Source organism: Microchirus variegatus (genome assembly GCF_963457635.1).
Source record: "Microchirus variegatus genome assembly, chromosome: 15".
NCBI classification, from domain to species: Eukaryota; Metazoa; Chordata; class Actinopteri; order Pleuronectiformes; family Soleidae; genus Microchirus; species Microchirus variegatus.
The window spans coordinates 20,946,750-20,972,980 of record NC_139816.1 but is presented as its reverse complement, the minus strand read 5'-3'; the positions used below and the strand labels follow the sequence as shown (position 1 = coordinate 20,972,980).

General features: G+C 40.4%; 1 protein-coding gene across 1 annotated transcript; it reads left to right on the top strand.

Annotated features, from left to right (window-relative positions):
- Window positions 1-1,837: 1,837 nt before the first annotated feature.
- On the top strand, window positions 1,838-24,299 carry LOC310937514 (LIM zinc-binding domain-containing Nebulette-like; the record flags this gene model as incomplete). Its single annotated transcript, XM_083901797.1, has 4 exons — window positions 1,838-1,966; window positions 4,951-5,045; window positions 22,021-22,105; window positions 24,129-24,299. The coding sequence occupies exons 1-4, from the start codon at window positions 1,898-1,900 to the stop codon at window positions 24,297-24,299; spliced, it is 420 nt and encodes a 139-aa protein (XP_083757923.1). The 5' UTR covers window positions 1,838-1,897.
- Between the last annotated feature and the right edge of the window lie 1,932 nt (window positions 24,300-26,231).

The window sequence follows — 26,231 nt, the reverse complement described above, 5'->3', positions numbered from 1 at the left end:
GCTGAGTACAGGGCTGTGGTGGACAACTTTGTCTCATGGTGTGAGCTGAACCACCTGCAGCTCAACACAACAAAAACCAAAGAGCTGGTGGTGGATCTGAGGAGGAACAGGACACCAGTGACACCAGTTTCCATCCTGGGGCATAATGTGGACACTGTTGAACACTATAAATATCTGGGAGTGTTCATTGACAATAAACTGGACTAAAAACACTGAAGTCCTTTACAAGAAGGGACAGAGCCGCCTCTATTATCTGAGGAGGCTCCGCTCCTTTAACATCTGCCAGTCAATGCTGAGGATGTTTTATAGGTCTGTGGTGGCCAGTGCTGTTCTGGTTGCTGTTGTGTGCTGGGGCAGCAGACTGAGAGGAGCAGATGCCAACAGACTCAATAAGCTGTTCAGGAAGGCCAGTGACGTTGTGGGGATGGAGCTGGACACTTTGACAGCAGTGTCAGACAGAAGGATGCTGTCAAAGGTGAGGGTGATACTACAGCATGACTCTCACCCTCTCCACAACGCTCTGGTCGAACAGAGGAGCACTCACCACAGAGCGCCACAGGAAGTCATTTCTGCCTGTGGCCATTAACCTGTAAAACTCCTCCATCTGATGATCAGACTCTTTATAAATAAACAAACAAAACAAACTATAATTACCCATTCTCATTTAACTTCTTTTCATTTGTTTATACTTACATTCACTGTATATTGTATATATTTCCAGATTGTCTACTTTATTATTGTTTATTTTATTTCATTTAGCTTATTGCCTATTTAAAAGTTTAATTGTATTGTATTTATATCTATATCTGGCTCTTGTTTCCTGCTGTATTTCTTTCCTACTTTGCACGGAGCATCTCGAAAAAAAACAACCCCCCCCCCCAGGAATTAATAAAGTATTCTGATTGTGATTCTCACTCATACACACAACAACTCTCTCACTATCTCGACCACACACACCTGGGCGCACTGTTCCACCACCTTAAGGAGCCACGATACTCTTATATACCGTTATACTCTTATAACACTTGGCCCTAATACGCCGTCGTAAAAAGATGCCAAATCATGGCAGAATAATCCTCCAGTCCAGCCATACTTCTTCTTTGGTTTGTTTCGTAGTCCCTCTGATAGTTCTGCTACAGGTCACTTCCGGGTCAGGCAACTTGCATTTATCAAAATTGGATTAAACGGTAAACGCTCGTTATCTGTTTTTTCCATTTATCATTTCAGCACAAAATTGGAAATTGGAAAAACTGGTCGTTTTTTCGTTTTTTTTTATTTTTTATTTTCTGGCTTTATTTTGAAAAACGAATGAGCAAATGATACACGGATTTGTTTCATTCCCTGGCCTCATGCCTATTATTATTTGTTGTAAAGTTAAACACGCCAAATTAACCTACATTAATTATTGTTTGTTATATACTATTAAATAAACATACAGATGACCGTGAATCACTTTGAGAGCAAAATAAATCTAAAAACTTGAGTGTTGTCAGGCGAGTTCTTAAACGTTTAATTTCCTGTCCAACTGCAATTTGGTGTATTATTATATTTACAAACCATTATTATATGATTTTATTTTTTAATCAAGCACGCCGAATGAAGCCATTATATTTCATTCTAAGCTCGCGTATATCAAATAACCTCACAGGTGTTGTTGTTCTACTTTTACTTTGAAGGGAATGCACTGTGATTTCCGGTCTCGCCCCCGCCAGCTTGTCGCCGGTGGAGTGCTCGGTCCCGGTGCAGCGGCATCCAGCCTCAGAGCGGTCGGTACGCGGCTGCACGAAACACGAAGGAGCCTCCGTGAACCTACTGCTCAGACCCGCGGGGACTTTGTGCTCGACACCGGGGGCTTCGCTGCTCAAGTGACCGCTGCAGAGCGGAGGAGCTGCGGAGGATGAACCCTCAGTGCGCCCGCTGCGGGAAGATCGTGTACCCGACGGAGAAAGTCAGCTGCCTGGACAAGGTGCGTACTTTTACCCACACACACGCACTGTTAAAGTAAACAACAACAACAACAACAACATCAACAACACTTCTAATATAAACATTTAATCAAACACAAGTCATTCAAGTTAAAGAAGACATCAAAGACGCACCTTTCACAGCAATAACAACTTACGATATCGCGATAAAAAGCTCTCACGATTTATACAAGTCGATACTTACTGTACGTTATTGGCGTCATCGTGAATAGTTAATGTCGAAAATGATGAATATTTCATTTGAGTGTTGCTGCGGAGCATGCCGTCAAATAGCTCTAGTGATTTACTTTGAACGGCCACAAGGGGGAGTCTGCATCTTTCCACGCTATATATATAAAATCTGTTATTTTCTTACTTGTGCATGTACATTTTTTGGTAATACAAAGAGTTTTTGTAACCTTCAGTGGCATTTTTTTGTAACATAACATTTTGTAATTGTAATTTTGTGATAATATTTTGTTACCCCCCCCCCCCCCAGTAATATCAGTTTTGACATATCATATGACAATATCATCATTTTTTTTGTTACATTAGTGATGTGTTTTGTAAGTTAACATTTTCATTTTTAGTAATATCAGTCTTTTTTTTAGTAACATTAGTTTCTTGACATTCTTTGTAACATAACATTTCGTAATTGATGTAATTTTGTAACAATATTATGCATAATATTTGTCACATTAGTGACGTCTTTAGTCACGTTACATTTTTATCACTGGTTTTAGTGTTTGTGGTGAGATTTTACATCACTGAGCGTAAAGACGTAAACACTTACAACATTTGCTTTAAAGGGACACTGTGTAGTATTTATGGGTTTATATAACCCAAAATCCACTTTTTTATACATATTATGTGCTCCTGCATTGTCTAGTCGCTGTATAATAGTTTTTGTTTCATTTTCGTAGTGTTTCAAAAAGTCATGTAAAATAACATGGTCGCGGGCCGTGGTTGCATAGCCACTGTTAGCAGCGAGACGCCATGTTTCTACGGGAGCCTGTAAGGACAAACGTGAGAGAACAAATCAAGCGTCGCTTTACTTGTAGCAGAAGTCCCGCCTCCTCTCTCTCCGCTTCGTCTGCTACGGCCGCGGTAGCTCCGCCCTCTCCCTCGCCTCACGAACCTCATCTGCTGACACGGAGAAAGACAACGAGGACGACATTTGACCCTCTGAGGATACCGTAGCGCTCAGGGAAGGGAGGGGGTGAGCAGAGGAGCAGTTCTTTGTTGTAAATGTCAGCCTCTCCTCTAGATGGCACTATAAACTACTTACTACTAATTAAACTACTGATTTAATTAGATTTAATGGCTGTAGAATTGTCAAATATCTTTATATTTCCAAGATAACTTTCAACGTTCCATGTCCATTTAGGAATTACTGACGTCATAAACGTGTGACGCGCCGTCTGTGAAACTCGTCTGTGATTGGACGCTCCATCCATCTTCTACCGCTTTATCCTCCACATGAGGGTCACAGATCCATAGTTTTTGAATGTTCTAGAGATCACAAATGGTCTATCTGGGTTATCCTAATGAGACACACCATGACAGGTGTGATTCATGAACCACACGCACACGAGACAGAAATATTTTGCGACAGTATGAGACAATGATGAGTCACATTATTTCAGGACTGTCTTGATGAAAGAGTTTTGGCGTACTGCGTGTGTGTGTGTGTGTTGCATAACGGTGATAAATTATGAATAAATCCTGAGCAGTGTGCAGTTGCCGTCTGTCCTGTGAGGCGTCGGATGACACGACGACAACAACAACAACAGCGGCAGCTTCGTCATGAAAAAGATCACGATTCATGACTTGGAGAAGAGGACAAATGATTTTAAATTTCTGTGGTTTCATGTATTCATGTGTTTGAAGTGAGAGTAAAGGAGCGTGGGAGACGACGTCTGGCACAGAAACAAAGACGTATGTGGAGAAAGTGAGAAAGCGACAGAGACCGAGAGAGAAGCAGAAATAGTCCCTTTAAAGGGATAGTTAGTCGTTTCTTTTTTTGAAGGGTCATTGTAGGGCTGGGCGATCAACATTTCCATAAGACTGGGTGGTATTTCTTTTAAATAATCTGTGTATATATTGAGTGTATATCTTGATATAATAGATATATGTTGATATAAAGCTACAATACACTGTATACACTGTAAAGTGAAATATACTCTACTGTTTATTAGGGCTGCAACAATTAGTTGATGTAAACGATTACCTCGACTACAAAAAAACAAAAAGTTTGGGAACATTTCTCTGAAAATAAACACGTTAAATGCAGTCTCTGTGAAGCACAACTATCATTCCATAGTAGCACTTCAGCGATGCACAAATCATCCGTCGCCGCTGTATCATCACGTACCGCAGAGAAGTGAGTTCAATAACGTTGATACCTCGTAGATATTTTTAAATCACATGCTCATTTATTAATGATGCAAGTACATACAGTATGTTTGTGTCGTACGTCAATCAGTCGGAAAATCATGGAAGAAGCTAGCTTAGCGAACGCTAGTTCACATACGTTAATGCGTACTTTACGGCAGTAATCTGTGAATTACAGGCAAAGCTGCTTTGACGTACAGCCCCTGTCGATACGAGCATTTATAATGAATTATCAACCATGTGATTTGGAGCATATTCATTCAATATTTAAGCTGTAAGAAATCCGTCATCATTTGTTCCAAGTATTTAACCGTGATAAATGTCGTGTTATTGCGTCCACTGTGTGTAGGTTAAACACAAGTCCAAAAATAGGTGCTAATGAAGATAATCGTGATTAGTCGACTGATCGAAAAAGCAAAAATAATGGTTAGTTGCAGCCCTAATGTTTATCAGTTGTATTACATGATCTTCCAACAGGAAACGGAATTCTGAAAACCACTCCCACACAAACTTGAAAATGATACATCAGTTGTTGATCCACTGCTGCTTCCATCACTGAGTTCAAATGTCTTATTTTGTGACTTATTTTCAGAACTGGCACAAAGGATGTTTCCACTGTGAGGTTTGCAAGATGACGCTGAACATGAAGAACTACAAAGGCTACGACAAGAAACCGTACTGCAATGCGTGAGTCCACAACAAAATCTATCTATCTATCTATCTATCTATCTATCTATCTATCTATCTATCTATCTATCTATCTATCTATCTATCTATCTATCTATCTATCTATCTATCTATCTATCTATCTATCTATCTATCTATCTATCTATCTATCTATCTATCTATCTATCTATCTATCTACGTTTCTATCTATCTATCTATCTATCTATCTATCTATCTATCTATCTATCTATCTATCTATCTATCTATCTATCTATCTATCTATCTATCTATCTATCTATCTATCTATCTCTATCTTTATATATTGATATCTATCTATCTATCTATAGCTATCTCTACATATTTCTATCTATATCTCACCCTCAGTGCAGATATCATGATACGATATCGTGATATCGTATCATGAGTTTAAATCATGATATGATATCACAATATTTAAGTGTATTATATTTATATTTAATGTTTGGAATTGTTGGACTGCTGTATCTCCTGTCTGCACAGTCATTTTACCCGAAATGAAGAAACCTTGAAACTTGAAATCGCAATATTTTAAATCACAATGTTATACGATCATATATATTATGTAATATAATATTTAATGTCGTATTCACACCAGTCCTTCTAAATCGAATCCTATTTTCACATAGGTCTTGGTTCACTTCAAGTGAACCAAATGCAGGAAGCGGACAACAATGCAGGGCATTGTGGGTAAACACAACCAAAACATACATGCTTGTTGAACAATAGCCAGGAGAAATGTCTGAGTCCATTGTTGGTGTATAATGTGTCGTATGTTCACATAAAACCATAGGATTTGATGCAGCTCCATGTTTTGCTCTTATGTAGAGGAAACAGAAGTTATCCTGCATTATATTAAGAAGAAATAAGAGGGATTTCATGAGGCTCTTTTTCTGAAATTGTGTTGTATACATTTCTTTCTTTAGTCCATTTATTTATGAACACTTATGTTTTTCACTTATTTATAGTTAATGTTTGCAGCTGCATGTTCATTCATCGTATCTGGTGTGAAAAGGTTCTTATAAACGGGGCTCTGGTTTTCGGTCGCAAGCCCAGCCCTGCTCCGCTGCTCCCCCGCTCGCTCGCTCTCTCTCTCACACACACACACACACACACACACACACACACACACACACACACACACACACATACACATACACATTCTGCCGCTGCTGTTTCTGTGGTTGACTGTTATTGACTGTGCGTTTCTTCATACGTTCACACACTGGCTTTGTTTTCATGTGAGCGGCAGGTTGTTTGCTTTGGTCGGTGCGTTGAGGCGTTCAGGGACATCGGGGAGAGTCCAACGTGGAGTGCTGAATGGATGTTTGAGTGCAGGTCACGTGACATGCCCTCATGTTTTCCACTTTTCACTCGCAGGTCACACTTGAACTCACAATGGTGGACTCAATGGCAGAGAGATTTAAGTGACCTTTGCACAGATTCTGCCTCCTCACTCCTCCCCCTCTCTATGTAAACAAACAGCATGGATGTGGTAAACGAGGCTGACCACATGAAAACGAGCCTTGGTCAGTTCCTGAAAGTTCATTTTTTTTATCCCCATGGAAATAAGGCAATACAATTCATATACAATTCATATAAATACAAGTGAAAAGACATAAACTCTTTGGTAAAACAAGTAACAGCCATACAATAAAAACAAGTAAAATAAAATTCAGATTCTTATATGTGAATATTCTGTGGTTTCTTTGCTCCAAATAACAAAGAAATCATTAAAACCGATTAGTTTCCATTTTTTTACAATATTTTAACTCATGGATTAATGGAGAAAATAAGTCAACAGAGACTCAAAAAGACAAATGTCAGCTCATGAAATGATTGGGAAGTAGATTTCTTTTTAAATTTTGAAGCTTCAAAGCTTCAGTTTTAAGAAAAACATGTTATTGATTATTTTCTGATCAGTGAAGGACAGTTTCAGTCTCTGCCCTGAAATGTATTGATTATGAATCAATTACTACATTTGTTTTATTAATTATAACGATAACACGTTTCTGTGATTTTTCAGCTTCTTAAAAGTTCTAATTCCCAGGTTTGATCATTTTTCAACATTATATGGACCAAACATCTTGTCAATAAGACATCAGACAATAATCTACGGATCCTTATATAAGTAGCTCTATCTGCAACTGATAATTATTGTTCCATAAAATGTCACTTTTATGTTATAGATTTGAAAAGCAACACACACACACACACACACACACACACACACACACACACACACACACACACACACACACACACACTCCGTGTCCACAGATTTGTGGGTTAATTCAGGTCAGCAGTCCTGACTGTCTCACACTCTGCAGCTAATGGCTTTAGAGAGTTTGCCCTCTGCTGGAGAATGTCACAGCAGAGCACTGAAACTCTGTCAGGGTTATTTATTCCTCTTGACACTGCAAAAACTGAAAACCTGAAATCCTGACCTAATGTTTCCTGAAGCTCTTCACTGACCATTTTTTTGCGAAGCTGCTCATGAAATCTACACCAGCTTAAGTTTACGGCATCTTTAGGGTGCTGCCTCCATCACTAAAGGCCACATTATACTTCTCCGACTGCGTCACCACAGAGACGCCTTGAGCCTTTATAGTTCTGCATCGTGGTGACGGACACGCGCTGCAATTTCCCACCCGATCAGTAGGGGTCGCTGCGCAAGGTTGTTGTGCTTTTGGCTACAGTGAGCAATGGTGTCCGAGGGAGAAAGACTGTTGTTGTTGAAACAGTAGCCGTTTCTCACTTTTTTGTGTCATGGAACGCAGTTTTAAGATAATTTGAGGCAAGAAATTGGCCATTTAGAGTCTAAACATGTGCTGTGTGTGTTAAGATATGACGTATTTATAGTTTGGCAGCGGCGTTATCGGCGGGGATCAGCTCCGCCTCTGTGGACGCTCGGTGCTCACTGTGAGCCGGCACAGAGCAGCTTCGCTCGGCCTGTCCTGAGGACCAATCGCAGCTCTTGCCGTCTCCGTTGTCCCTTGACGGAGTGACGGACACTTAAAAAATATTTCGTGCAGTCGAAAATGACGTAGAGGCTCTTCGACAGGCTCTGCGTCGACGCAGAGTCTCTGCGTAACCTACGCAGAAGTATAAATTGGGCTTTAGACCAGGAGGGGGTTGTTCTATGTAAATGTGATGATTCTGTATTTTTGCTCTCAGAAGGTGTAAATCTTTGAGGCTAAAATTCTCCTTAAAGCAGTTTGAGGAGTGCCTACATTCAAATGGCCATATCTTCTTCAAATATTATCTGATTTGCATGTGTTGGACATTGTTGAAATCACACTTTCAGAATCTGTAAATAACTCAAAATGTACCTCGGTAGACTTGTGACCGGTTTTGCCATGGCTGGCCACATATATGTTAGTTATGGAGGTCTACTTACATACATTAACTTGTTTTATGGTCAAAAACCTCCTAGTTGCTGTAAATGAGAATAGAAATCTGTCCTTTTTGAAGCTCTTGTCAGTCGCGCTGTTTCAGACTGAAATCTCACCCCCAGAAGACAGACTGTTGTGATTGGCCAATACCTGGAAGTGCACCACACCAGCTCTCAGAAGCGCAGCTCCCCCCTCTGGAATGGTGGATGCACTGCTACTCATTATCAAAACATTGTTTTAATGCAAACCTAGACCGGAAGTTCCAATTAACGCTGTTTTTTAGTGTGTATCTGCGTCATTACCTTGTTTATGAAGCCCTGAAGGTTCTAAACAAACAGTTCAGCCATTGCTGAGAACGCTGTGTTTTATTGTAATCTCAGGCTCAGTGAGATCTCTGAAAAAACCCCGTCCGGTTACGTAAACAATGGTTCACCTGAACAGCAGATCGTCCTGCTCCGGGCACTAGTCCGGGCACATCCGGTTGCGTACATTGAACCACAGAAGAAGAATAACGTCCGTTGTGGAGGTGTTTCACGAGCGACAGTGTCTTCTGACTCTGGGTCAAAGTCATCAAAGGGACTGTAGCGGTTCTCAGCAGTGGCTAAACTGTTTGTTTTGAACCTTCAGGGCTTCATAAACAAGGTAATGGTGGATAAGCACCAAAACAACAGCATTAATTGGTACTTCTGTTCTATGGGAGCTTTAAATGTTCGATTTTTTTCTCCCAAACCAAAATTCATCTGAATTAAATTTTAAATGATAGTGTTTCCTTTCCTTCCTTCTCTCCTCTGTCCTCCTCTCTCCTCCTCTGCCACTGTGATAAAGATGAGTTGAGGACACTGTCTCCGTCTCTTGTCCTCTGTGTTAATGAAGACGTCCTCACGTCCACACTCTGCTGACTCTCAGTGAAGCAGTGAAACTGCAGTGACGGCGCTTTTTTAAATTCTTTTATTCTTTTACACTATAAAGCTTTTCTTAACTCAACATTTGTTTCCTCACGTTGTTAACGATCCACTTCCTGTTCTGAGGAAAACTGGACAAAGTGTTCACATGGATCATGTGATATAACCGCATCTTACCCTATGTCGACTGGGATTGGTTCAGCCCGCATCATGTGAAGGATAAAATTAATGACTGTTCAAACAAACCGACTCTCCAGACACCACAATACGATATAGCGTATCTTTATTGACTGATCAGTTCAGTGTGTGTGTGTCAGCTGCTGCTGGCTGCTGAGTGACAGCAGCTGGATAACCTGCCTTCACCAGCTGACTGACAGAAATTTACAAAACCAAAATAGTTTTAATGTCGGCTCCTTCGGAAGAAACCAACAGTGTTTAACTGACTTTATTTCTTCGCCCAGCGCAGCGTGAAGCGGCCGGCAGCAAGTGACACACACAGACTGAACTGATCAGTCAATAAGATAAGAGATAAGAGAGTAGGGATGCACCAATTCACTTATTTGCACTTCCGTTCCGATCTGATACCTGAATTTGGATATCTTCCAATACCGATACAATTCCGATATGGATGGTTTGCTTCAATATTATTATCATCATTATTGTTTATTTTATATACGGCTTTAATAATAAATAAACTCCTTTATACAGGCAAGTATGATATGTATGACTTTACAGTGACTTTACAGACCCCTGGTGATTTTTACATTTATTTTTAAAAACAGTGACAAATCTAGCAACTTTATGTCATAAACCTAAATACTACGAGAACACGGATGGAGAGTCACACACACACACACACACACACACACACACACACACACACACACACACACACACACACACACACACACACACACACACACACACACACATTTTAATTGTTTTTATGCCGCTGTCAGTACCTTTCTCCTCAGCGAGCAGGCGTTTTAAAACGGTCTCGGCTAGTTTACGGTTAGTATACAGTAGATATTTACTTTATAGACAGAGATTGAGCATGTGGTATTATATGTTTATATTGCACTTTTGTAAAAAGACAGTATATTGCACATGGGATGAGGAGCCTGGTTATGTGTGGTCTACTGAGGGCAGTGCTTGTTGTACAGTCTAACAGCTGCAGGGACGAATGACCTGCGATAACGCTCCTTCAGACATTTAGGATGTTTTAGTCTGTTACTGAAGGAGCTGCCGAGTGCTGTGATGGTGTTCTGCAGGGGGTGGGAGAGATTGTCCATCAGTGATAATAGCTTGTTAGCCATTCTCCTCTCTCCCACCACCTCCACTGGGGACGTCCAATAACAGAGTTGACTCTTTTAATCAGTCTGTCCAGCCTGTTCTTGTCCGTAGCTGTGATACCACTGCCCCAGCAGACCACTGCGTAGAAGATGGCTGATGCCACTACTGAGTCGTAGAAGGTCTTCACAGGTCTTAAGGAGTTCACCCTGCAATCCAAAAGAACTTCTCAACAGGTGGAGTCTGCTCTGACCCTTCCTGTAGAGTGCAGCAGCATGATCAGACCAATGCAGTTTATTATTAATGTGAACACGGAAGTATTTGTAAGATGTCACCATCTCAATGTCTATTTCCTGGTTGTTCACGGGTGATGAAGTGTTATCTCCTGGGGAAGTCCACCACCAGTTCCTTAGTTTTCCCCACATTGATCTGGAGGCGGTTCCGCAGGGACCAGTCCACAAAGTCCTGTACAAGTTCTCTGTACCCTTTGTAGTCCTCATCTGTGATGAGGCCGACAATTCCATAGTCGTCAGAGAACTTCTGCAGGTGACAGGAGGGGGAGCTGTAGGAGAAGTCTGCAGTGAAGAGGAACGGAGTCAGAACCGTTCCCTGCGGGGCGACTGTACTGCAGACAGCCATGTCAGACACACAATCCCCAATCCTCCCATACTGGAGTCAATCAGTCAGATAATCCACAGTCCAGGATGTGAGGTGAGGATCCACACCTGCATGTTCCAGCTTGTCCTTCAGAAATGATGGCTGTATGGTGTTGAAAGCACTGGAGAAATCAAAAAACATGATCCTCACAGTGCTCCCAGACTTCTCCAGGTGAGAAAGAGCTCTGTCCTGCTGGTAGATGACAGTGTCCTCCACCACGATGCTGGGCTGGTTGGCGAACTGCAGTGGGTCCATCGCAGGTCTCACCACAGGGTGAAGATGAAACAGCACCAGCCGCTCCAGGATCTTCATTAGCTTCCACCACGAACTGACAGTGAGGTTAGGGGTGAGGGAGAATGGGTGCAGAGGTGAATCGGCGTTTATGCTCCTTGAAAGCACAGTTGGGAGTGTATCAGGAGTCTGGAGACATTGGCTCCTTTGAGGAGTTAGAATGCAGATGACATGAGGGGAAGTGGATAACGTGGTGAGATTACTAAGGGCACGATACTCAATACAGGTGACTGAAAGAGACATTGCAGCAACCAGCGGAGACCTAGAAGAGGGAAGCAGAGGGACAGGTGAGAAACACCCCTGGTTGCAGCCCTCCCTCTAGTTAGTGATAATGCCTTTGGACCAGTTGATGATGGAGTTGTGCTGCTGGAGCCAGGGATGACCCGGGATGAGCTGGTGGACGGTGTTCTTGAGAATATGAAATTGTATATGTTCCTTTGCCACGATGTCTCACTAAGGTTTTGTCAGAAGTTGGCAGCCCTGCTATATAACATTGTAAAAGGGGAGGCAAAAATGAAGGACAATTGTGTCAAATATCATGCATAAAGTTATTCCATCTGATATATCCATCCCTAGTCAACAGCTAATGTTACCATAATTTATTATACATCTTGATCTTTACTGAGAGAACAGAATTGTGTGTCTTAGAGCCACTCATTTATGATAAAACGCTCGCTCCTCGCTCGTTGCTGACGGAGTTACGTGTCAACCGCTCTGGCAACCTCGACTCTGGAAGGGAGGGGTGGAGTGGGAGGCGGATACGACTCACTGCAGTGTTTTGATTTTGAGTGTAGTAACCGTTTTTGGCCACATTGTTACATAATGCACCTTTAAGTGACAGAAAATCCAGGATGGAGAGGAGAGCTCAAAAAGTATGTGTTAAATGGTCGACAAACTCACAATAAGACAAAGGAAAAGGGTTTAAATACACTGAGGAATCAGGGAGACGATGAACAGCTGTGATGAGCAAGACACAGGTGAAACAGGTGATCACAGAGGGGATACCATATCACCATATTTATGTTAGGGTACAATATTATCATGATATTTGAATCGTAAAAAGATTGTATCACGATATTTAAGCCTCAAAACAATATTATCACAATATTTAAGTCATGGTATTATTTATATCACAATATTTAAGTCATCTATTATCACGATATTTAGAACCAGAACCAATATTATCATGATAATTAAGTCACTATACAATATTAGCGCGATACTTAAATCACAACATATTATCACAATATTTTGATATACTGAGTAAATATATATATGTATATAGTGATATATTGGGATTTTTTTCATGTCCACAAAGTAAACTTTGTCAGTATCTGTTTCATCCAATAAAATGCTAAAGATTCAGTCTCTTTTATTAGTCATTATATATATATATATATATTATATATATTATATAAAATGGACCACAGACAGACAACACGTAGTCAAACTATTCATGTGGTGAGACGAAGTTCAGGAGGAGGCGACGACGTTTGTTCACCAACTGTCGTGACAGAAAGAAACATGGAGGCTGTTGTGGTGAATCACAGGGAGAGATGGAGGAAGAGGAGGAGGAAGAGTGACAGCTGAATGTGTGTGTGTGTGCGTGTGTGTGTGTGTGTGTGTGCGTGTTGGTCAGTCTGGCCTTGTTCCATCCTACTTTTTCCCTGCTGATGAAAATCAGTGTGTGCTCACAAAACACTTGGCTCTGACCAACCTTGTTTACAGACAAACCTCACAATGTGTCCCTGTGCTGCAGTACACAACTTTCACCACTAGGCCAAGTTTCCTGTCACAAAAATACCTAACATTATTGAGAAAATGAGCATTAATATAGTTTGAGAGGAAACTGTTAAACTAATGTAACTAGTGTTCCAAGAAACATGACAATTTAAAAAGAATAAAAGAAGAAAGTTGAAAATGTACCGTTATAAAACCAACATTTGAATGAAAACGTTTAATAACATGATTTTAAAGTGTTACAATTAAATGACCAATGTTATAAATGTCATGTACATAGAAGTTAATGTAATGTTAAAAATATTTATTTCACAATTTTCTTTTACTTTCATTGCCACAAATTTTTACAAAATATAGTCAATTGCATGCGTTATTAAAAGTTGCAAAACAAAAACTTTCACTTACACGATTTCAAAATCCCACGAAATGTTTTGTAATTGTTAAAACTTGACTTCTGTAAATATATATATTTTTTACTATACGTTGCACTGAATTTGCCCCAAAAAACGTACAAAATCATCAGTTATAAATATACGAAATACCAAACATTTGAGAAAGTGGTAAATGTTGTTAAAAATAGGCAATCAGAGATGGCAGATTTCACCCCATTCATGCAACAAGCCTATGGCGCCCCCTGTCGGTCATATTGGCAATTGGAAGTGAGGAAGCCCAGACAAGACACACAGAGCCACTCAAAACAGTACTTCACTCTCACGCCGTAGGGTGAAGTGATTAAAGGTCACATAGAGTGGTCCTGTTGCACATAAATGTTAGTTATGAAGGTCTACTTACATACATTAACTTGTTTTTATGCTCAAAAACCTCCTAGTTGCTGTAAACGAGCCGATAGAAATCCTCTTTTCTGACGCTGTTCGTCAGCCTCAATGTTTCAAAGTGAACTTTCACCCCCTGAAGACAGAGTCTTCTCATTGGCCAGTACTATTCAGCACACCAGCTCTCAGAAGCGCAGCGCCCCCCTCTGGAACGGTGGATGCACTGCTCCTCATTATCAAAACATAGTTTTAACAGTGTTTTAAAATAACTTCTTCAAGACTCCCCGCCTCAGTCCCTTTGATGACCTTTGACCCGGAGTCAGACCCAGAGTCAGAAGACACTGTCGCTCGTGAAACACCTCCACAACGGACGTTATTCTTCTTCTGTGGTTCAATTTACGCAACCGGATGTGCCCGGACTAGTGCCCGGAGCCGGAGGATCTGCTCTTCAGGAGAACCGTTGTTTACGTAACTATTACGGGATTTTCAGAGATCTCACTGAGCCCGAGATTACAATAAAACACAGCGTTTTCAGCAGTGGCTGAACTGTTTGTTTAGAACCTTCAGGGCTTCATAAACAAGGTAATGACGCAGATACACACTAAAAAACAGCATTAATAGGAACTTCCGGTCTAGGGCCGCTTTAATAGAAAGAGAAAAAAAAATGTATTTACAATTTTTCTTTTTTACTTACTGTTTTTAAACATTTTTACGTAAATCTTACAAAAAATTAAAAAAATGTTTCTCACGTTGCATAAAAGCATAAAGCATCGTTTAACGTTCTTTTGTTCAACATCGCTTGTGCTTCTATTACGTTTTGGGGGCGGGGCTTTGACAAGATAGCAGCAGGATGTTGGGGGTCGCGTCTTATCAAAGCTTTTCCACACGTTCTGACTCTTTAAACTTCAATCAAATCTTCGTCCTAAACTAAAAACCAGCTCCTCAGATATGAGGTTTTGCCTCATTAGGACCAGGTTTTGGTCTCCATGAGGACTTCTAGTCGTTATGACAGAAAGAGGTCCTAAACACACGGAGAATGTGTCTCAGTGCTGCTTGTGCACGTTTTTTCACACACACACACACACACACACACACACACACACACACACACACACACACACACACACACACACACACACACACACACACACACACACACACACAGTGTCTTTTGAACTGTTTCCAATAATACAATACAACACATCCTGTCTTTGTGTGTTTAAAATTCCCCTCAGTGTGTGTGTGTGTGTTACTGTTATCATTAACTCATGTGATCATTGAGGCAGGTGTGTGTGTGTGTGTGTGTGTGTGTGTGTGTGTGTGTGTGAGAGTGAGAGAGAGAGGGACAGAGACCTCCACATCGACTGAGTGATTGTCCTGAATTGTTTGTCGAGCCAACATAGGGTTACCTTGGCTCGCTGTGTGTGTGTGTGTGTGTGTGTGTGTGTGTGTGTGTGCGTGTGCGTGTGTGTGTGTGAGAGAGAGAGAGACACATCACACAGAGCCCGTCTTTGTTTGAAAGGATTGGGTTACACCAAACGAACAAAGCATCCATGGTTGCCAGTAGCAACGGGAGCAGGTGAAGTGAAACTTAAGACCAAAATAGTTTATGCACTGTGTGTGTGTGTGTGTGTGTGTGTGTGTGTGTGTGTGTGTGTGTGTGTGTGTGTGTGTGTGTGTGTGTGTGTGTGTGTGTGTGTGTGTGTGTGTGTGTATTTGTCACCTCTTCAGGACCTTAAACACTGACCTTGTCTGGACCAGTAGTCCTCATATTGAGACAGAAAGCCATTTATGGAGGAGCTGGTTTTAGTTTAGTTCAGGGGTGGATGGTGTATAAGGACGATTTGGGCGACGCCCTCCCAACTAGGAGGAGAAAGAGAATTTTTTTCCTCAGCAATTCCAAAGATCTTTAGTACTAATATTCCTTTCAGTCGCCTCTGCCAGCAAAGGTAGTTATTATCAGTGTTCTAGACATATTATCTGTCATCGTCCAATCAGAATTGTCAGATTCAAGTCACGTTTCATGGTTCCGCCTCTTCTGAGCCGATAACATTGACGTGAAGAATCGCACAAAAATTCTCCCATTGACTCTCGTGTTAACAACTTTTTTTTTCAAAAAACATACTCTCCAATGCATTTTTAATGAGGATTTATGTGCATGCACTAACGTGCTTGCGCCATATGTAAATTGAGCAAAGAGAGGAGGGGATAACTTCTCTTCACTTCATGTCTCTGGATAAGTTGTTCGACTCTCTGATGGTGGCGTTCTAAGTGAAGCTCACTGTTTTAAAAATACACGGAGGATTGTGCTGGTTTAATCGTCCCAGCACTTGATCTTGAAGTTCACGTAGTTTGACCAGAGCCACAGAGTTCACGATTTATGCTTTATGGCTCGTAGCAGTGGACAGCAGTCATTTGAAGCTACGTTCGTTAGCTCGTTTGCTAACATTGTTTGTTTTCAATAAGAGAGTATTGTAAGATGCATTTAGTAACACATGTAAAGATCCAATTCTGCACTTTCTTTTACACTTAATGAATAATTTGACTGCACTATCTTGTCATATGTTTGTTGTATGTATCTGGTAAAGGTTGTGAAAGCTCTTGATCCTTGGTCAGTTAATAAATACTTGACTTAATATGCTGCCCCTGTCTTTATGTGGTTGCTGGACACATCCTGTGTCCTGTTTAGCTATTTTACATCATACCAAATTAGATTACTGTAAATAATATTTGTTTATCAAGTCGCCATCTAGTGGACACAAGAAGGACTGTTAATCATCTAACAACACATTGATACTGTCTTGCTTTATGCACCTATTGTATGGGTCACCTTAATCATTATCAGAAAAAACTGCCCCCCCTGAAATGTTCTTCAGGAGCCGCCACTGGTTTAGACTAAGGTTTGGTTGAAGTTTAAAGGGTCAGTAAGTGTGTTAAAGAAAGCAAAAGCATGAGGCTACACTTTGAAAAGAAGAATCCCCCTCGTTCTACCCCTCTGGTCAGAAAACACCTCAAGTAACTTTTTATTTGGCAAATATCACATCACATTCGAACGGATAAGATCTTGTCCTGAGAAGAATAGCTGCACAAACCTGTGTGTGTGTGTGTGGTCTCGGGACAGGCTGTCCAAACCTCTACAGGAAGTGAACTGAATGGACTCAAAAAGAAAGTGAAATGAAAGAGAATGTAAGAAATGGAGGAGAAAGAAGGACAGACGAGATAACACAATGTCTCCACCATGTCTGTTTTCAAACCTTTTACAAACAATCACTGGAGGAAGTTTTCAGGATGAACTCATTAGATAAAAAAAAATTCTCAGACTTCAGTCTCATAGTCAGGGTTCGAGACCTCGGGTAAATTTACGTGTGAAAGTAGTTTGGAAGTGGACAATGACTTTTACTGTGCAACAGAAAGACAAATTGTTATAACATAAGAAAATCCTGTTCCAATCGAAACCAAACTTCCTTGGATTGATCACAGTCCGACCCTGAAGAAGTCTATATGAAAATATTGAATTTAAAAAACAGCGCCCCCAGGGTGTTGGAGATAACATTACATTTCACAATTCTTTACGCTGCTATAACAGGTATTGTTGTATCAACCCTACCCACAGACCTGCCCTGAACATGTCAGCAAAAGACGACCTCCTCACAGGAAGTGGAACAGCCGAAAAAGGAAGTCAAATATAACTTAGCCGTACATTGCCCGACCTCCATGCAACATTATATGTTAGTCAAGGGAACTTCCCTGAACATGTTAATGGACATGCCTTTGACCAACAGGAAGTCAGCCATTTCAAACAGAAACTTTACTGTATATTGTCCGATATGCGCAGAACTTGATATGTGAGACCAGGAACCTATCCTTAACATGTCACTAAACAGGAAGTAAAACATTATTTTGCCTCCATAACCTGACATGCGCAGGGACGGCGCTGATAATTAAAAAACAGTAAGTAAAGTATTGCGGGCAGTGAATGAATGTGAGACGAGCTCAAGATTCAAGCTCGAACCCGTTAATACCGCTCGCAGTGCTAGTTGTTTCTGTCATCTCAGAATTCAGATTTATTTTAGGAAGAAAGTTTACCATAATCCAAGAATTCAAATTTAGGGCTGTCAAAATTAACGCGTTAACGCAGGATGATTAATTTGTGGAATTAACGCGTTAATTTTTTTAACGCATTAACGCACATTCTCACGTTCATCGCGCTACGGGTAGACGTGCAGTTTATGAACAGGCAAGGCGGCGGGCAACTGCTTGGGGCCCCGAGCCGATAGGGGGGCTCCCGACACGCGGAGCCTAAATGCATCAGTGAGCAGCTGCATCACCGTCTCCATTTAACAACAATGACATCTCAGTAGGAAACCTCCCTAAAGAGGCCCCACGTCTCCTCACGTTAACCTGTGTGAAGCTGAAGGAAAATGAAGAGGAGTAATCAGGAAGTTAGAAGAGGAAGAAAAAAAGAGGATGAAGAAAAAAGAAAGAAAGACACACAGTTGTAAGTGGCGCTACTGGTGCAGATAATGATATAATCATAACATTAACAGTTACTTTCTAACTAACGGGGACACAGACAGCAGCTAACATTAGCGTCAGTATGCTAGCTGATGCTAACGCTAACTAGTAGAAGCAGTGCTTCAAAGTGATGATGAGGAATTTCCTGCTGTGGTTTAGTAAGAAAACTATTTAACTTCTATACTTTATATTTTGTTTATAATGTGAGTAATTTACAGTGCAATGTGTAGTTTTTTTACTAAGTTTGTATAGGTTTTTACAAGTTATTTACAGTATTTTTTTGTTCTTTACATTTATATTTTCACATACTTTATTTATCTCTCCGTTCCTACAACAATATAAAGAGAAAATTAGAATTTTTTTGGCATATTTACGAATGGTAATTAATCGTGATTAATCGTGATGAATCCACAGCTACCCTGTGATTAATCTGATTAAAAATTTTAATCTTTTGACAGCCCTATTCAAATTATTTTAATCAGAATTATGACTTTTATTTTTTTGCACACAATAACAGTTTATTTTGAAACAGAAACACAGTAACAGTTTATTTCAAGTAAAAACATGTCACAGTAAAAACGTCACAGACTGAAGGGAGTTTTGTTTGTTGCTTTTCTAATTTTAACAAACAAAAGGTACCAGAGTAAAATGGTACAGTCCGGTCATTACGACAGCATGTCAGTGTGAACCCCATAAGGGTTGTGGCCCCACCCATGTTTGACCACTTTAAGGTCACGTCCACTTTGTACTGGTTTTCCACTACACAGTTGTAGTACACACTCAGCACGACCATCAGTGATGATACCTGTTTTTTTTTTTTTTTAGTTCCTTCTCTTACGAGGGTCAGCTGAGCCGATACTAAAATGTGACATCAACAGATTGCGGACACTGATTGGTCAGAGAGTGTCGTCACTGAGATGTCGTGAGCTTGTCGTCCGACACAAGAGTCAAAGCCAACAATGTCCAACTGTAGATCAGTTAAAAAGACTCCAAAATCTACTTATGGTTCCAAAATGTACTCGTAATTCCAAATCTCACTGATCGGTCAGAGAGCTTCGTCACTGAAGAGTCATGAGTGCGACACAAGAATCCAAATGAACAATGCTGAACTGTAACTGTCAGTTAAAAAGACTTCAAAAATCCTGAAAACATGCGTTTATCACCAACATTTAGCAAAGGAAATTTTTAAAATTTCAATATTTAACAGAGGAATCTGATGAATTTAGAGACAGCACTGTTGAAAGCTGGTAACCACGACATCTCTTTTAAATAATTAATACCAGTTTGTGTGATTTTTCAGCTTCTCAAATGTGAATATTGTCTGGTTTCTTTGCTCATAAAACAAAGAAATCATTAAAACTGATGCATTTTGTGTTTGTGGAGACATTTGAGAACATCATCGTTTTGTTATGGAGCAAACAGAAAGATGAATAAATGCATTATTAATTCAACAACACTCTAGTGGAAATAACAGAGATTATTGTTCTACAGGAAGAGTGTGTGTGTGTGTGTGTGTGTGGGAGAGAGAAAGAGAGGGAATGAGTGGGAGGAAGAGGAGGAGAGTGAAGGATAGTTGAGCAGAGTGGTCAAACTGTGCTGCTGGGATTGATGATTCACACACACACACACACACACACACACACACACACACACACACACACACACACACACACACACACACAGACTTAACTGCAGCCTCTGCTTTTTCAAAGTAAAACAGAGCCTGCAGTGTTTTCAGATTTCTCTGAAATGTGTTTGTGTGGACGGTGGCAGGTAAATGTTTTCCTCCCATCTTCCCAAAACATGCAGATTAGGTTGATTGAACACTTTAAACCAGAGGTGTCAAACCTGCGGCCTATGGTCCACGTGCAGCCTGTCACTGAGGCCACGTCCAGACGGGAAACGGTAGGAAATAAGACTTAAACAATCTTTTTCTTGTTCCCTGTAAACACAGCATTGTTTCAAGAAATATATGCGTCCACACAGAAGTAACCCCCACAACTCAAAACGCTGAAGTACATATGCCAGGACTGTAAGTGGCGCTGTAACACTACACCAAAAACAGAGAAGAAGACATTTGTACACATTACAGATATAACAACAGAAACAGAGACAGAATGAACTGAGCCAGTTGAAATAAAAGGAAATACGGTCTGATTGTGTACGTGCCGTGTGTGTGTGAATCACAGGGAACCTGACGATACGATGCATGGTCCATGATGCCAATAACATCACCATACATCTGTCCAATTGAAGAAAGTTAAAAGTGCAGGATTTCTCTGTTTATTCACAACATAGAGAATGTCAAAATTCATAAAGTCTATGCTGTGAACTCCATTTTCCTCAGCCAGGTCACTTCCACACAAGTTTCCCCTCAGCGCCGACATGTGGAGACATGAAGTAGTGACGCAAGTGAAACTGGCACATATTTGACTTCAGAGCGTCTTCATTTGTGAATTAAAATCTCAACATTTGCCCTGGTTCAAAGATTATCGTATCACAAGAGGAAGGACGACGATATATCACCAAACAAATATTTTGATCCATAGCTGATTTAGAGGTCTGTGTGTGTGCGTGTGTGTGTGTGTGTGTGTGTGTGTGTGTGTGTGTGTGTGTGTGTGTGTGTGTGTGTGTGTGTGTGTGTGTGTCTATAAGTCGTAGACTCTCAAGTACTCCCTTAAAAACAAATTCTGGACTTATTTTATTCCTGGTCTGAATAAAAATCCCTGTAAACACTCTTCCACCTTCATTTCACAGCAGCAGTGCACATCTATTGTCCTCCTCACACACACACACACACACACACACACACACACACACCAGTCATTATCCTGACAACAGAAGGTCAAGTGACATAATGGAGGTCAGGGCAGGATCATTGTTTCTGCTGACGTCATTGCAAACAGCTTTTATTATCAAAGGACTGAACCTTTATTTTGAATAACGTTTTTGTCCATGCTGTAAAATGTCATGTGTCATATCTTTATCCGGCTGATGATACAAATCATGACGCAGCTGATTTTCTGACAAATACAGGATAAATATCAAAGGAATAGTTCAGGGTATTTTGAAACTGTGTTTGTATTTATGTATTTACACAGTTATCTGTACGTCAGATGTTTACTTTGTTCTAAATAAAACCAAGTTTGTAAACCACTCACTCTCCCACACCAAAGTCCTCCATCACTTAGTTCAAATGTCTTGAGTGAGTGAGTGACACAAAGTGACCACAAGAGGCAGCAGTAGACCAGCAGCTCCTGTGTCCCTGTGAGCTAAAATCTCTGATTATCTCAATGGGGTTTGGTGTGGGAGAGTGAGTGGTTTACAGAACGACACAAATGTCTTGTTGCGAATGTAGATAAATTAATAAAAGTTGAATGTGTTTTTTTTTTCTCAGACATTACCCCAAGACGTCATTCACCATCGTGGCAGACACACCAGAGAACCTGAGACTGAGACAACAGAGCGAGCTGCAGAGTCAGGTACAGCTTCACACTAACGTAATCAGCTGGTATGTATTTATTTACCCCTTTTCCACCCTAATCCACAATTAAATTATTATTTTTTTTTTAATTAAGTTTTGCAAAATGTCCATATGTCCAGTTCAAATACAGGGAGGAGACACGTGATGCTATTAGTCTTTCGCGAACCCTCTGTATATCATAAAATAAAATGATTTCAATGACTCTTATTATATGCGCTGTCTTTCCAGAATCATAATAATGTATGAACTGTATTTCTGTAACGTGTTTAGGCTCGCAGATTAAACATAAAACCTCACTGGGTGAGATGAACAGTACGCCTGACTCATGGCAGAGGGCGCCTCTGAGCCCTCAGATTCTTGGGCCACCGCCATGAACAGGAAGCACTGCAATCATCTTCTTTGTTCTTTTTTATATTGCATTTACAATCCGCCTAATCAAAAAATGTGCAAATCTGGATTTTCAATCAAAACAAAAGGCAATAACTAAATAATAACTAAAGATCACGGGAAAGAAGGAGTGGTACACTCGAAAAAAAACTGTGTGGATGTTCAAAGAGCGTCATTCCTTCTATGCAGAATGATTATGTGCATGGACTTATAATATAAAGACATATAAAGGTAAGACCAAACACAACTTTCAATAAAGAAAATAAGCAGATCGGCCAAAAAATCTAATTTGACCATATATTAGTAAATATTATTTTGCTTTTCTTGCCATTATATTGTTGAACAGTATGGACTATTTGAATTGATTGAAGCATAATTAAAAGCTTTTAAAACAACTAAATGTTTCAATTAAAGTCAACATTGAAATATAAGCTTCAGTTTTGGGTTCATATATTTGTGCATCAGGTGAGTGCCTCCTCATGGACCTCACTGCACATCAATGGTTGGACCTGTTTGGTAAAATATAAAAGCAGGAAAATTAAATTTTTAATAATGTTAAACAAAGTAAAACTAAATAAGGCACAGGAATATTTTTTGGATGTAAATAAAACCAGGAAAGAGTTTTAAGAATAATTAATTAATAATTTTTTGGTATATTTAGTGTTTTCTGTTGTTGTAGTTTTTTCTTTTTAATTATTATTATTATTATTATCTTTTAGCTGCTAAATTTTGGATCAATAATATGCAATCATTGATTATGTGACTTCATTGATTGATTGTTTGATTGTAGTGTCTGTGACTGTATTTGAATACATTTGGATGCTCTGAGTAATAAGGTTTTCAGTTTACAACACACACACACACACACACACACACACACACACACATACACACACGTACACACATATCTCTGCCATATGTCCCTGGGTGTGTGTGTGTGTGTGTGTCCGAACAAGGACAGATGTCCACTCAGCAGTCTGCAGTACATAACGTGCTGTTTGTCAGGTGGTGTGTGTGTGTGTGCGTTCTCATAAAAATCCAGTTATAACCAGTTAACACAGCAGAGATTCACTCTCACTTCATCTCCTCTCTCCATCCCTGTGATAAATAGTTCATTCATTCATTCACTCAATCGTTTGTTGTTTGTGTAAAAAAATTTTAATTTGAAGTTTTAACTGGAGCAGATAATTCATGTAAATTAAGGTTATGAGAGAGAATTTTTGTAAAAAGTGTCACATTCATGACAATCAATAGCCAATAATCACAATGTTTGCAGTGAAATATCACCACAATCTGAAAGCCTCTTATATATTAAACTGTACTGATTTAAGGATAATTAAAATTGATATTATATGTGTGTGTACGATGTCGTGTATATATCTCAATATGTTGACATGGATAAAGTAGTATCTGTGATGACTTTTCTTGGTTTTAAAGGCTGTTGCATTGACAATCATCCTATTAATTACGCTGAATATTATATATATTGTGTAAAAAATACATGGAATTGACAAAATGTCATTTGATTTTAGGGTTGTGGCCAGCGGTGTACAGAAGACCAAGAGGTCACATTGATGTTGTGTGACTAATTTAAAGGGAATGTGCCTTTAATAAATATCTGTGTGTCTCTGCAGGTTAAATATAAGAAAGACTTTGAGGAGAGTAAAGGACGAGGCTTCAGCATCGTGTCCGACACTCCGGAGATGCAGAGGCTGAGGAGGACGCAGGAGCAGATCAGTAACGTATGGACACACAAACACACACACACACACACACTCCTGTTTGTCCTTGTGTGTGTGATGTGAAGCATTGGTATGAAATGTCTGAGGGAGGGTGCACTTTGGTCAGTGAGCACACACGCACACACACACACACACACACACACACACACACACACACACACACACACACACACACACACACGCGCGCACACACACACACACACCCTCCATAGTTGTGGACATTGACCGCCTTCAAGAGGAAGCTTCATCTTCACCATCAGTGTAAGTGACTCTAAAATATTAAAATATTGTGTTTTAAAATCATCAATCAGTGTTGATTATGTGGGTGTGTGTGTGTGTGTGTGTGTGTGTGCACAGCTCCACCTACGTGTGTCTCCATGGCCTTCAGCAGATGATGTCAAAGGTAACACGTTATGTTTTCCCCTCTCCATCCACCCCCCCCCCATTTTTTTGTTTCTTTGTAGCCACTTACTCTCTCACACCAAAGTCCATAGAGAAAATCGTTGATTTTAATTTTAATGGGTTAATTTCAATCACATAGGGGTGTAATGTTTCATCAAACCCATGATTCGGTTCAAACTTTGTTTTATGACTCACGGTTAGGTTTAAACCTCGGTTTTTAAAAGGAACCCCAGCTATGAAGACTTGTAGGCCCTAATAAGCCACAATTGTTCTCTTGTACTAAAATATGTTGTAAGAAACACATAAAATATTATCTATAATATTCTATAATATCAAGTACATATTTTGACATACATAGGACACCATGCTTTCAGCTCACAATGCACTCTGTGGGCGATGACGTATAAAGGTTGCACTTGGTAGAATATCTATTGACATAGTGTTTGTTTTTACGTGCACACAGTTAAAGTAATTATAAAGTAAAATGCCACATTGTGCTGCTTTTGGATGCAATTTCCAGTCAAAAGGCAACAAGGGGATTGATGTGAGTTTACACTGCTCTACTACTGACAAGAAGAGGAGAAAGAAGTGGGAAGATGCCTGTGGACGGACACAAATTCCCAAAGATCCGTTGCTGTGTTCTCGACATTTTTCTCCTGATGCATTTGAGGCTTTTAGTCGACCACAACTGCTGAAAGAGCTCACAGGAGTGACTGAGTATAAATGAAGACTAAAACCAAATGCTTTTCTGACAATTTTCCCACATAAGGAGCATAAACGCCCTTGGTGAGCGAGTGCAATGCACGTTAAAATCATCAACCTCGACAGTGCCGCAGGAGAGTCCGGACAGTTTTATATTACAATTATGTGTAGAGGCTACCAATTGGTGACCTGGTTCCGACTGGGTAGTGCAGCATTCTCCCGGTTGTGGAGGCTGACGAGGGCAGCCCATAAGACGTCTCGGTTGAGGCAAACTGCATCAAAGTTTTTGTGCGCTGTGATGCACGGGATAACTGCAAAAATGATCAAAGTTGTGCGTTTCACTGTATATCCTAATTATCTATAAAGCACACGACAGTTCTGGATGCTAATCATTTCCAAAATGATTGATATTGGAATAAGCATCACACAATAGCTTAACGTGAACATCTGCTGACAAAAATTTGAGCTCTAGACAACAAACACTCTCCCTCTCGGTTACCATGGAGACGCAGTTGCTGGGGGGAAGTCCTTGTCCCCACCAGAGATAAAACTTAAATGAAATGAAATGAAAACCGTTCCTTTAAAGGTGAAGTAGGTAGTTTATAGTGCCATCTAGAGGAGAGGCTGAAATTTACAACAAAGAACTGCTCCTCTGCTCACCCCCTCCCTTCCCTGAGCGCTACGGTGTCCTCAGCAGGTCAAATGTTGTCCTCGTCGTCTTTCTCCGTGTCAGCAGATGAGGTTCGTGAGGCGAGGGAGAGGGCGAGCTACCGCGGCCGTAGCAGACGAAGCGGAGAGAGAGGAGGCGGGACTTCTGCTACAAGTAAAGAGACGCTTGATTTGTTCTCTCGCGTTTGTCCTTACAGGCTCCCGTAGAAACATGGCGTCTCG